We start from the raw sequence: 14,157 nt of genomic DNA, 5'->3' as shown, positions 1-14,157 counted from the left end.
TTGTGTATTTTTTCTTTTGCTTAAAAAATGCTTAAAAAATGCTTGAATTTTCAGATAATTCAACAAAACTTGGAGTCTGTATTATGTTAATCATCTTAATTTGTTATTAAGACTCATTTTAAGGTATATCAGATCATCTCCGGCCTTCACCCATATTTTTTCTCAAATTTGAGTCAAATTTTGGGTAAAAACTCATTTTGGGTAGACATATCTCCAACCATCAAACCCAAATTTTACACATCTCCCTCTTTCTCTCCCTCTCTAACTAGCCGTTGGAGAAATAGGTCAAGACAAAAGTTATCTCAGATTTGGACAAAAAAATGGGTAAAACCCAAAATGGGGAAGGATTTGGGTCAAAGATTGGAAAGAGATTTTTGTGATTTTTATCCCATTTTTAAATTTGAGTCTTAAAATGGGTCAAGACCGGAGATGCTCTCAAAGTGTTATATTTATTTTTATATCTCTACTTTGAGTTTTTTTATACCTTGTTTGGATAATAACTTGCAAAAAAAATTTCAACTCAAAAAATACTCATTACCCGTACTTCTAATCATTACTCTCATTATCTTCAATTATTACTCTATTTATATCTCTCCATATATTACCCATATCTTCAATTATTACCTTACTTTCTCTCTCCATCATTACCTCAAAAATTCTTTTCAAAACTGTCATCCAAACACAGCATTAGCCACTGAGAATGCCAGCCCTTGAAGCAAGCTGGAAATGTCTGGGCCCTTCACGATCTGAGTGTTTGATTTCTTCTCTACTTTCCACAAGCATTCCAACTCTGTTTACAGTGGATGTAGGACTGAGACAGAGTGACCACAAATATGCAGAAAATTCTTTGCAATCAACTCTGTCTCGATTCCTGAAATTTTGAATTCACGAATTATCATTGTGCTTTTCTTCTGATGGGTTCGGCTCCCTTGGATGAAGAACCATTGCCAAAAGTAAAGAGAGACCAAGACCAGAAATCCCACTAAATGGCTGGAACGGGTGAGGACCGGTTACCCACATGGGAAAATTGGGCTTACAAGTCAAGAAACCACCCGTGTGTAGGACAAAGTTTGAAGCCATTATGCCTGCGCGCAACCCAATTGGAATGGAGAGGCTACCTCCGCTTCTTTGCCGAGCTCCTGCCAAACCCAATGACAAAAGCCATAGGCCCGGAATTGCCCATGGGGACCTGAAAAACAGTTGAAGGAAAGGATCATGTCACTTTTTAGAAGCCATTTTCCCCAATCCACATGGTCACTCAATTGTTAGAATCAAAAAATATTCTCAAAAAGTAGGCTCTGCCATGAGATGAAACATGAATTGTGATACATATATGCGAAAGATTGAAGATTACACTAAGATTGAATTGTCACATGAAATTTCAAAACAAGAAAATCTGAAGAGGATTGTTACCCGTGGCGGGCCCAGAAATCTAAGTTAGTGGGGGCACATATTACTAACGGTGGTAAATAAGAATTTCATAAAGGAAATAATAATGAATTTCATCCCTCACTTTTAGTTTAGTATGTTATTGTTCTTTCAAGTGAACTTCCAAAAAAAAGTCTTATTAAGTGTGATGTCTCACAACAATATCTATAAGTGAAGACATTGAACATTACCATAATTTAGAGACTATTTTTGAAGGGCACTGAAGTTATTTGAAAATTTTAAACCCCAAGGATTTGGTTCGGTGGTCAAAGTCTGAGACTTAGATATTTGTTTTTTCCTAAGGTCTCAAGTTCAAAACATTACACGTGCTATCAACTCTTATGAAACCAATCCCGCCGATAGTGGACGGTGAAATTGATCTCCAAAGATCAATCAAGGTGAGAGTAGGCTAGTCCGAACACTCTTGAATATGAAAAAAAAAATGTTATTTCGGAGAATGGGGTGGGGACACATGCCCTAAGACGCCGCTAGTGTACGGTGGAATTGATCCCCAGAGATCAATCAAGGTGAGAGTAGGCTAGTCCGAACACTCTTGAATACGAAAAAAAAAAATGTTATTTCAGAGAATGGGGTAGGGGCACGTGCCCTAGGACCCTTAATGGGTCCGCCCCTGATTGTTACTGTCCCCTGCAATGGAATTTTGTACAAACTAAGGATGTTGGTCTTTCAGACTGTTTGGTATGTCATCTTCCCAATTTCACCAGCACCATCGCATACACTACCATCATCTTGACTACTGTCCGGCACCCTCAACTCAACCAACCACCGTCAACCCCACCCAACATAGTTTCCCTAATTGGTGTTGGCTTTTACCAACCAACTATTCTACTTCAATTCTAAGCTTCAAGGACTGCTTTTGTCCAACAAAAACTAGTGAACCGTGTTAAAGTTACTCCATTTTATGTACATGAAGATAGAATCCCAAAAACTCAACTATAAAACTACCGAATTTCATATGATCTTCATATTCAAAGTGATTGCATTTCCAAATTTCCAATAAGCAAAAATCCTAAAGCAGGATAAAGCTTTCAATAACCAAGTTTCCTTTTTTCCATTCTTTCTTTTCTTGAAATGCCAACATCAAGAGATTGTGTTGACAAACATACCTTTGAAGTAAGGAGAAGGCAAGTCCTGAAATAATAATACCACGGTAATATCCAAGATCTGTGGCAATTTCATCTGGCAACCATGCCCTGAATATCAGTTCTTCTACCAAGGCAACACCTGTTGCTGTCACCATTCCTTGAGCAACAAGTAAAACCATCTTGCCATATACTTTGATCCATGACACAATATCCGAAGAATATGAAATGAAAGTGGAAGGCCATGACAGACGAACACAGCCGAGTAATGCATTTAAAGAATGTATTGATAAAACAACCACAACTCCTCCAACCAATCCCTTCAGAAAGTTTTGGATCTGCAAGCAAGAGCTCATTAGCTTATTCTCCAAGCTCGGTAAGATTAAAAATTGCCAAAGCATCTGGAGTCCTTGAAAACATGAACTTGAAAACTTGAGGCCGGGGGAATGGGGGGTGTTCATAACCAAATGTGCTATATTAACCTTGATATCAAATAATTAAATAAACAAACAAACAGCGAATAAGGTCTAGAAGAGAATCATTTGCCAAAAATTTTATGCGTGGCTCTAAATAAAGCGATGTACAAGGGTACATGTAGCCAACCCCAAGGAGGGTAGACTTTCTGTTGGGCCCGGAGTGCCTCCATAGATTTGGTTACACAATGCCACTCCTTGCAACCGCTCTAAAAACAGACTTGCGGGTGCGATGTCGAATGCCATAAAAGACTTAATTGAAGCCCTCCCTAACACCAATTGGTTTTAGGATAGATGGTGAAAAAGCGGTCTGACGCTTTCTTAACAATATGCATTTCCTGCACTTCCAGTTAAGGACGTTGTTGATATTGTCTTGTGCAAAACATAAATCCATACCTTTGATGACGAAGTAAAATCCAGCCCATATTGCTCAAATGGATTGTCATACCCTCGAATTCTTTTTCCCCATAGCATAACAAGTATTGCGATAGAAGAATAGAGGCCAATAATGCAAATAAGCTCAGCAAATTTGGAGGAGTTATGTGATGCCCAACTCTGCACAAGTGTGGGAAGTAGCGGAACAAGAACTGGTGACCACAAAACAAGCACCATGCAGACAAACCCAAGTATCCTAAGGGAAGAACAATGCACAAGTATATCAATGAACACTATATTTAGACAGACAATAAGAGTTACTGGAAAATCATTAATATTTGAAAAATACTCAAGCAAAATGAATAAAGACTTGTGTAGTGCTAAACACATCCACTGTCGGGCCTTCTTATGACACGTTACTTGAAACCAACAAAGCACAACTAGTCCATCCTGTTGAGCTTTGAAACAAAGAAAAGAAGCAGTATGACTGTATGAGTGAAGAGTTGTTATTGAGTCATTCATATACAGATGACCACTAATGATGAGCTAATATGTCACATAAGACATGGCCCCAACCCAGTTAGAATTACAGAAACTAGATGCCTGTAATGGGAGCAATAAAAAGAAAGGAGAAAAACGGTGACATAGAAAAGATCAAGATTGTCCACGTCGGATAAGGTAATTCTTCAAGACGATTTTACGAAAACTGCTGACTAGACCATAATCAACAACCAAAAGCAGCAAACAACAGGTGCACAGATAATACAAGATATTGGAATGCTATTTTTAACCTCCTGCAAAAGGAATAGAACAAACAAACGAGTTACAAGGGTTTGAAATGCAAGTAACGTATCTGATACATTATGGCAACAATAGAGTACAACTTCAAGCATTGGTTATCGCTCCAATTCTTAGCCTCTCCACTCGATTTTATTTAATCTTAGATGTGTATCTTCTTCATGTGATGTATGAAGAATTTTCTTCTGCTTCCAGTAAATTTAAATATTCTTTGTTCTGTTTCCAATTAATATACTAGATGCATAGGAAAGAAATAGTAGATACTGTTGGGATTTGTCCCACATTGGTTAATTATCTCCTCCAATACTAGTATATGAGCCTGGGCGGCCTCTCCACTCTTTGCCAATTGGTTTGGAGTTGGATGCTTTAACAGATACGACATTCGTCTCTTAATTTACCTCTGCAACAAAGGCCTTTCAGCAAGACGCAGAAATAAGATAAGCTTATCAGTCAAACTCATAGCACCCCGTATACCACCCCAAAGCATAGCAACTTTACCAAACAGCTTCAGCATGCCACCCTGTTGTCCCAATCCAGCCAGCAATGCCACCAGCCTGATTAGACAGAGGGAATGATGAGTGAGTTTTTTTTTTTATCCGAATGATGAGTGAGTTTGGGAAAGGGAAATAAGGTAAATCTAAACAACTGATTAGACCTGTCTTGATCCACTTCGCCATCTTTTTTCACAGGTACCACTGGACCAGCAACAGACATGGCTTTCTCTGCTATGCTTGTAACTATGTTATTCTCGCTTTTCTCTGAGATATGCTGCTCAAGCTTGTCAGGCTCCTCGTGACAATTTTCCTTCTCCTCAGAGGAATTGGCCAAGGTTCGAGATGTTGGTGTACCTTTATCTGAATCCTTCATGCCCATGAATCACCAACAAGCATAAGAAGCAACGAAAGACCCATTAATGGGGGGGAAACAGAAAGTGAAGACATAATAATAGGAAAGGAAAAGAGGCATGATCTCGCAAGCTTAATATTTGTGTATGTAAAGTATTAGTGAATTGATTCAACATCGCTTGATTCTACATCCCAAATGTCGAGACCATATGGGGTAGATAGGCAAACAACTTCTTAAACTTTACAGGGAGCAATAACAAAAAAAAAGGGACAACTTTCAGGACAAACGACGTCATAAGACACTTGCATGGGAACAAGGCCAAAGTTGGTGAGAATAATTACAGTGTAATGTAAACTATGATTTGGTTCTGACAATGTCTAGGATGCATTGGTTAGTTTCACTTCACAGTTCACAATGCGCTATGCTTAACAATCCTTTACAAAACTTTATTGCTTTGCATTTGATAAACATGTGCTTCGAATTGCCAATAGGCCCAATACCCTTTGATAGTTAGCGAATGCCTTGCAGGGATGATATACAGGGATCAATACATGTGTTCGAAACTCTTCTCCGATCATATTTGCAGGTTCATGATAGAGTTTTAAACACTGTTACAGTAGTTCGTCAATGAGTTTAGTGTGTTTATGAGAATTTCTAACTTTGTCCAATTGTTATACTCCCTCCGTCCCAATGTAAATGTCCCCTACGGATTTCCGTGCATTTTCAAACCCACAAAAGATATATTTTTACATATTATTATTTTTATTTTCTTAACCCAAATTAAAGTGCTCATTCGTAGGGGACATTTAAATTGAGACGGAGGGAGTATGTGACGACATAGTATCCCATATCCGTACATCTTCGTGTTTGTGTCTGTATGTCTTAGTTCCTTACAGTAGAAGTCAGTTAGAAAAAGGTGAAAAATTCAGTATTTGACATTGCTAAGAGATCAAAGAGTTACCCGTTGACGCACCAGCAAAGCAGATGCTCCAAGGGCAGCTGTCACAGCACCAGCCATGATGGTCCCACTGCTTACTTTGCTTAAATCAATATTTTGTCCATCTGTGCTTTTGGACTCAGTGTAATTATCGTCAAGTTTGTTAACAAGAACTCGATCAGTCTCTGTTTCAACTAGGTGAACACGATTCCTTTCCACAGAAGGGTCAATTTGATCAAGGGCCATAACTTCCCTTTGGTCAATACCATTTACTGCAGCGACATCAAAGAATTTTCTCAAAGCAGCTAAGCAAGAGCCCACAATAACACCATATGGGAGAACATTTGTCAAATAACTGGTTTCCTGAATAGCAAAAGACATAGCCTTTACTAAATCCTCTCCATTAAGTGTACCTAGTTTTCCTAAATTGCAGTCTTCACCATCCAAGAACCATATTTGACTCTTGCTTGCAGCCAGAGACACGGCATTTGCAAAGTGTTCAATATCTCTGGAAAGATTGGGCTCCATCTCATTCATGCTTTCTGCACTTAGCCTTCGGCCAACTTCGACCTTCAACGAATCCGATATAACATTCTTAACAAAGCTCTCTGATCTATCATTTCTGATAGCAACTCCTTCATTCGTTTTGTCTACTGCGTTATTCTCTCGAACAGGTTCTTGTTGTTGCTCAGCATCCATAATAACATATGATGGTTCAATAATTTGGTCTGTATCTGCCTTTGAAGGTGAGTGAGCTTGAGTAACTTCCTTGACACCTTCCCGAGGAGCAATATCAGCACCAGAACCTTCATTATTTTCAGGTTGTTCTAAAAGCTTCCACTGGTCTTTTTCTGGAATATACTCAAGAAACAAAGCAGTAGTTCTATCCAAGTCTAGCGATTCAGCATTCTGTACCTTTGAAAGTAGATACTTACGAAGGTATTCCTTGTAAAAAGGGTCACCATATGCGTTTCTAGTTATAAACAATGGTATGGTATGCAAATGTCTAACTTTATTTGACTGCTCGGACAAAGGTTTACTGCTTGCCAACAATTCAGTTGTTCCACTTCCTGCCTTATTCACATGGCTAACCATATGATTTTCCCCAGACTTATCAATGTTGTTCCCCTTAAATGAATCAGGGCTTTCTATATATTTCTCCTCCTCCACCCATCTGGTTCTTGAATCCTTCAGTGAATCCCTCCCTCCATTTGAAGACATATTATCTAACATGTCAGATTGTGAGTTCAGATCACTTCCTCTTTTTTCTTTCCTCACGGAGCCATTATACTCTTTAGCAAATTGAGGGTTCTCAGTTAGAGAGCCAGTTCCCTCTTCCACGACCTCATTCTTATCGTCAACTTCGGTTTTATTGTCCAGTTGAGTGATCATATCTTCTATTACACCGAATACACTGTTCACAGCCATTTGCGTGGAATCATCCATCCCTGTCAAAGCATCTAATGCCTGGGAAACACTGAAGGTCTGAGAATCAGAGCTACTCTGATTCAAAATAGAATTGCTGCTTTTTTCCTCACTCTTCAGATGATCATTTCCAACACTCTCCGGCGGTTGGGCCTCAGCGGACGATGCGGTATACGACTGGTCCATTTTGTTCTGGTCACTCGCAGAATCCTCAGTGCTAGCGCTTTCAGGCTGGCTAGGGAAATCAGGCTGAGCACCTGTATCTGACCCATTTTCACTGTAATCAGAATTTTTAGCAGTTAGTTCTCTGGAAATATCCATATTTTGCATTGGTTGAACTTGAACTGTGTCGATGGGGTTCTGCAGCGTATCTGAAGCCTGAAGCTCTGGCTCAAGTCCCACAGCAGTCTCGTCCAATGAAACTTCATTATCATTATGGCTTTCTGCCAGGTCATCATCAACCCCTGATGAACGAGGATCTTCATTGCCTCCTCCACTAGATACTCCCCCAACATTTTCCTGGATCTTTGCATTTAACCCCGATGCCACAATCGGACCGACATTCATTAGTCCATCAAGTTTCTCATTGGTCCCCCGAGAATTCAATATTCCAGAAACAGCGTTTGTAAGTTTTGCACGAACATCTTCAGGCACGGCATCTTGCAAAGCGTCCATAACTGTCTTTCCTTGCCCCACGGCATTCAGGGCCTAGACACAAATGAAAACTGATTGTAATTCAATTACAAAAACTTCTGACACCACAAATAAATGCCAACTACACCAAGTATATAGAAGGAAATATATTGAGAAGTACTATTAGTAGATAGCGGGTTCATAAGAGGAGAATAAACGGACGGCTTTTATTTCTGATTTCTGGAGGTCAATGTCAATGACATGCCAAGCAGAATCTCACAGCAAAATATGGCAGCAGCTCCAGCACTATACAGCACAAGAGCAGCATACTGTCTATTTTAGTTTTTCTCTACAACGTTTCTAAACAACGTACATGAGCCATTTGACCAACATCATGACAATGAAAAGAACTTTTTGCTTGCAATAATAGACTGACACAAAAAAGTTAACAATAAAACTTGACGCTTCTACTGGTTTACTGGTTTTATTGTCCATTCGATTCACCTTCCGCAAAAAGACACAGAGGCCTTGATATTTTCAATTTAAACGATGGAGATACAAGGCATTTAGCTGAATAACAAAATATCATAGCTTCCATCAAGCATCCAATGGACTTAAACCTGAGTAATCTCCAAAATACAAGATGCTCATGCAACCTGAGTATGCTCAAGACGCTCATGCAACTAATAAGCAATTACCTGCTTCTTCTGTTCTTCAGTCAGAGTACCAGGCATGGTTACATCAAGCATATTCATGACCACTTGTGCAGTCTGTAGAACTTGGCTTGATTCAACGTCAACAGGATGGACTTCCTCAGTGGCTGATTCAGCATCAACAGGGATAGTCTGCTTTGATGTATCATTGGCCTCTTGTTGCAATCCTCTATCTTCAATTTCAGGATTTCTCTGTTGATCTTGCCTAAATCTTGGACCAATGCCAGCTGGGGTATCCTGTTCCTCTAGCTTCTCTTGCAAAAGATAACCGGCATACCCATTTACAACATTTGACTGTGAAAGATTGAGGAGTTTGTTTGCTCTGCCATTTTTGTCAGATGCTCTGCCTTCCAACAGTGCTAAACCTTTAGAAGGATTGATGGTAACATCAACATCTTTCAAAAGAGGGTGACGGCCCTTTAGAAGTCCAAGCTCCACAGCTGCAAGCCACTGCGCACGCCAGATGCATGCCCGTTAGCCTAACACTTGCATGAATGCATTTTTGCATTTGCCAGTCCTGGGTCCTGGCCTAGCACTAACGAACACTTTAACAAAAAAAAACACTAGCGCAAAGGTTTAAACATGAAACAAAACCCTAAAAATCATCTTTTAGAATTATGAATACAGTGCACGTCATGACATAAACCAGTATAGAGATCATACGAACAAAACTGAGAGTCCGAGAATATTTCCATTCTTAAAGTTGCTAAACAGTTTTAAGTCTCTGGAACCTGGATTGAGGAGAACCCCGTGAATTTGGGATAATAAATTTCTGACAGGGAAAAAAAAGAAAGAACTTTCTCAGGGATCGATCAAACAAACAAACAATTCAATTTGTTACCTGAATGGTGAGATGATGGCACCATGATATAGCACATCTTCCACTTGCAATAACACTAGATGGCAAACAAGAACACAATAGCAGGCTTGTAAATGGATTTTCGTCTATCGAACTGCGTGGAATAGAAAACAATGGCGCCACTGCATCATCATTCTGTTATCAATATAGGTTGTCAGACTTCCTTCAAATGGAATAACAGGCCATTTGAAGTTAAAACTTTTACAAATTATTAGCAAGAGATGGATAGTGATGGACTAAACAGAACTATCTAGACAGAGTTTCTCCTTGTGTCATGGCACAATGACTTCTACTTTAAAGGTAGGCAGCATCTTTAGAAATATACTGACTTTCTCATTGCCTTAAACTACATTTATGGTTTCCTTGTCACACCGTGCACTTATAGAGACATGCAAAGCATATCAACTGAAGGCGTCAAAATCAGCAATGTCAACCATTAAAGTGGACATAATAGACGGAAACATCACGTTTATTGAAATGTTTACACATCTTAGCAAGCATGGTAGTAGAAATGTTCATGTTAAAAATCCAAGAGCTTGACACAAAGAGTATATGCACCTGTATGAAGAGAACAGGAATCTTCACTTTTCCAACCACATTTCTTGTGCTAGATTTTGCATAAAATTCCTCTACGGCCTCAAAACCATAAGATATCATAGATATTGACTTTTCAAAATCTCGGACGGAGTTCGCCACCAGAGCCTTTTCCACATCAAACCCTTTAGCTTTGCCCTGAAATAGCTCCTGAAATTGCAGTATCCATCTGCAGTCACTACAATGAAGAGATAATGACAAGCAGTAATGGACCCAACAGGAAGCTTACCAATGAATAGTGGTAGATTTAAATTTTAGATCTATCATCTCATAGTATTGAGGCTCAAGCCATCATTTCAAACATCTAGGTCTTTGCAAGAATTACGAACCTTGTTAGATCGCAAAATATCCACCAGGCCACCAGCCAGTTTCTGATCAAGTGCTATGTGATATGGAGAGGACCTTGAGGCCTCCTCTAAGTCAAAAGGGTTGTCGATGCATGTGGCAGCTGTAAGGGGTGTTTTCTCTCCAACTTCTGCGAGGTACTTTGTTAGCATGTTTGCACCATAACCCCAGCCCACACCCATCAATGTTGTCCATGGCCTTGCCTTATTAATGAACTGTATAGCTGTGCAGATATCGTCGCTGTCAGCTGCTGTGAATAACCTACATGAATTTAGTAATTAAGGGGTCCTAATATCATCTTGTTCTCAGTAAAACAATACTAAAAGAGACCGGGAATGAGATAATTTTCTCATATAGAAACCCAATCGGAAGCGTGAGCAAGATCTAACTCTAACACACATAGATATATCTTTTCAAATACGTGTGACGTTGGGGGATATATGAAAGTACCAAATATTCAACCGAAGAAGTTTGTTCCCTCAAACAGTGTCAGTTACCTATTAACTGAAGTAGTGTGCTTTTTCAAGCAGAGACATAAAAGCTCACGGAACACAAACAAACATACTTAGTAGGAAAGAACAATTGGAGAACAGAACGTAAGCAGGCAGTGCGGTGTCTATGTTTTGCAGGGTTTTTTTCCTCTTCCCGATTCTTCTCATCTTTTAATGCCATGAATTCATCAAATGTGTAGATCGCAATGGCATTGAGTCCAACAAGCTATACTTAAAACATTGTAGATGTTGAGCCAAGAGAGCTCTTAAAGAATTCGAGGCATTTGCCGGTTCATAACATAAAATTGTTAATTTTCCTTAAAGGAACATGTTTTCCCAGCATTAGCAAACTCACAGTGCAATTTCAACTAGGCAACATCTCTCAATAAATACTTAACAAAATTAGAGAACTTCATCGATAACACATTTTTCCCCCCTTTTTTCTTGACAAGCATATGATACAGTATTTATTCAATACATTCACAAGATGCGAATGCGCATATCAAACTCACTCACCGTGGCGTGGTAAGTGGCGAACCAGCGCACCCCCTAGGGTTCATCACGACCGGAAAACACCCTCGCTTCAACGACTCCCATGCGAACGACCTGACATTGCTATCCATACTCCCCTCGGCAGTTCCCGGTATAAGCAACACCGTCGTATCCAACCCGCGCTCCTCCGTCAAGTCCAAATTCACCGGCCAGTCCAACGAAATCACTCCGCCGTCATCGGTACTCACGCACACTCTCTGATACACCAGTTTTTTCTCGTTCAAAACATCGTCGTCGCCGCCACCCCTGACTTGAATCCTCCCGCTGTTCAGCTTCACAAAATGCCTTTCCTCCTTTACGAGCCTGTCGCTGACGTTTTCTAACAACTCACTTCCCTCGAACGATACGGAGGGACAGCGCAGCATTACGAAACGGTTAAACGGCGTCGGGCTGGCGAAGAGAATCCAGTCTCCGATTTCGGAGATCGGAGAGTTTCGGTTGGCTGTGGAATTCAGGCGGGAGAGGTATAAAGCGGCGCCGGAGGCGAGGCCAAGTGATGGGGCTAGTAAATCTAGGGAGTTCACCGAGGGGAATTGGGAGAGCAAGTCTTGGAAGAGACTTTCGAAGAGGGGCAAGGGGTTGTTGAATTGGCTGCTGCGGACTACTAGTAATGCGGTTCGGTTGGGTTTGAGCCTGCGGCGCCTCCACGTGCGGCGGTGGTGGACTTGGAATGGTCTTCGGTGGAGGATTGGGAGGGATTGGTGCGGCGGTGATGGGGAGTTTAGGTGAGGGATGGGGAGGGGGAAATTGGAGTTGAGGGTCATTGGGGTGGTGCCGTGGTGGATTGGCGCGTAAGCTAGAGAGAGAGAGAGAGAGAGTTGAAGGTGCTGAGAGGGGGGAGGGAGACGGGTGGAGAATTCCTGAGAGAGGACAGAGGAGGAAGGTTGAGGCTTCTTTCTGTAACGAACTTGTGGCCGGGATCGTTGGGGCTTAAATGAACGAATCCCTACGGCCCACGCGTCACAGAACCTTTAGTATGTTCTGCACTTCTGCCACGTGCCACACGTCAATTTCGTCATCAATTCACGCGAATTTTAAAGATTTATAGGTAAAATTTGGAGATTCATTTTTTTTTTCTTTTCTTACTCCATATGTTTATTTTATTTTATTGTTGTCATGCGGTATACATCAATTGAGGTTAACGGAGTGTTAGTATGTTAGTCAAAAGAGATTTAGAGGCTATTCATAGCCTTGAAACGCCAAACTTGCTCCCCGTATAACTCGAATTCAGGCCACCACTACAGAGAGAAATGAGACAAATAACTTGACAAACTTAATTTCTCATGTTAATTTACAGTATCTTTCATTATTGAAATTTCTCACACTTGTAAGGGTAATTTTGTAATTGCACATCACAAGATGACAAAACAAGAAGTGCAATCATAAAAAGAAGAGTGTAAAAATTAATTATCTAATTTTTAGTTTTAAATACTCCATCCGTCCATTTTGTTTGTCTACTTTTTTATTACTATAAAAAACATGTGTCTAAAGCAGTTTAAGATGTTACGCGAACATCGACGAAATATGGGGACCATTAACCCATCTTCTACTAGAGAGGCCACTTTGAAGTTAGAAAAAAGTAATTTGTATGAACCGACTTCAAATAAATTGATAGCACCTGAATTCGAATTCTTTTGATTTATATAAACAAAAATCGAATCACATGTTTGAGTCTCTGTGTACGTGAACTTGTTCCAGAGGGCTCGTCCAGTCTCCGATCCAGCCCATGAGAGACCAAACTGACAACTATTAACCAAGGCCTAGTCCGCCTTGAATTATGTCGACGTACATGGACTCCCGATCAAGTTTGCGGCCCAGATCGCCCGGCTTATTCATTCATTCCCGAAGCCCAAATCTTTCAATGCCGGCTGGGTGGCCGACGGACCGGTTCTTAATTGACCCATGCTTTTGATCCCCGACATCTCGGCCCACTGAAGCTAACTTCTTCTTCTTCTTTTGGAGAACCAAAGACGGTGTAGTGTATTTTTTTATTTTTTTTAAATAACCAAAACTGTGCCCAAAAGGGCTTACAACAAAGCAGAAAACTCTATAGCTAAAATAGAGACAATAAAAAGCTACTACATGGGCGAGTTCATTGGCCGCCTTTGGTGAGAAGCCACACCAAAGAAGCAGGCAACAATCCTCTAACCGCCTTGGTAGCTACTACATGAGCGAGTTCATTGGCCGTCTTTCCAATACAAGCAAATTGTACACTCAACTCTGCCTTATATCCCACACTACAACAGAGATCTCCCACGGGGGCACCAATTCAGATACACCGAATTTGATTGCGATCCGACTGTCTGTTTCGATCACAGCAAGAAACCAATCCCAGGTCCTTCACCATTCCACACGAATTGGTGATAGCTCTCCCTGGAGAGAGGAAGAGATATTTCAGGAACAGAACCAGGATTTCGTAAACGATGGGGGGGGGGGGCGAAATATGAAAATGCTAACCTCAACCCAATAGACAATGGTTAATGTGCAAACAAATGTATTGATATATGTGAAAAGTGTATAGATATATAAAACAATTGCATTAATATCTATGGAAAGTACATTGAAACTCTAACTTTTTTTGCATT

The 14,157-nt window shown here is 40.5% G+C and overlaps 1 protein-coding gene across 5 annotated transcripts; it reads right to left on the bottom strand.

The window, feature by feature from the left end:
* Positions 1-513: 513 nt before the first annotated feature.
* On the bottom strand, positions 514-12,543 carry LOC131319996 (uncharacterized). 5 transcript variants are annotated; one of them, XM_058350506.1, is made up of 11 exons: positions 11,537-12,543; positions 10,514-10,790; positions 10,149-10,334; positions 9,573-9,725; positions 8,717-9,181; positions 5,997-8,093; positions 4,833-5,038; positions 4,576-4,731; positions 3,401-3,635; positions 2,556-2,869; positions 514-1,189 (listed from the first exon to the last, which is right to left on the bottom strand). In XM_058350506.1, the coding sequence occupies exons 1-11, from the start codon at positions 12,334-12,336 to the stop codon at positions 886-888; spliced, it is 5,193 nt and encodes a 1,730-aa protein (XP_058206489.1). In that variant the 5' UTR covers positions 12,337-12,543; the 3' UTR covers positions 514-885. The 5 variants fall into 5 exon arrangements, with proteins under 5 accessions (XP_058206489.1, XP_058206488.1, XP_058206490.1 ...); XM_058350505.1 differs by having other exon boundaries at positions 5,985-8,093; positions 11,537-12,541; XM_058350507.1 differs by having other exon boundaries at positions 5,985-8,093; positions 10,514-10,779; positions 11,537-11,678.
* Between the last annotated feature and the right edge of the window lie 1,614 nt (positions 12,544-14,157).

The sequence above is a fragment of the Rhododendron vialii genome, chromosome 3a, assembly GCF_030253575.1.
Source record: "Rhododendron vialii isolate Sample 1 chromosome 3a, ASM3025357v1".
In the NCBI taxonomy this organism is placed as follows: Eukaryota; Viridiplantae; Streptophyta; class Magnoliopsida; order Ericales; family Ericaceae; genus Rhododendron; species Rhododendron vialii.
Note: the sequence above shows the minus strand (reverse complement) of the source record. Positions and strands in the feature narration are given on the sequence as shown.

Coding starts and splice junctions, on each gene's coding strand:
- LOC131319996 (XM_058350505.1), bottom strand. CDS start 12,336: ATGACCCTCAACTCCAATTTCCCCCTCCCCATCCCTCACCTAAACTCC. Junction 9,182..9,572: donor GCCATCATCTCACCATTCAG/GTAACAAATTGA, acceptor TGGCGTGCGCAG/TGGCTTGCAGCTGTGGAGCT. Junction 8,094..8,716: donor CTGAAGAACAGAAGAAGCAG/GTAATTGCTTAT, acceptor ATTTGTGTCTAG/GCCCTGAATGCCGTGGGGCA.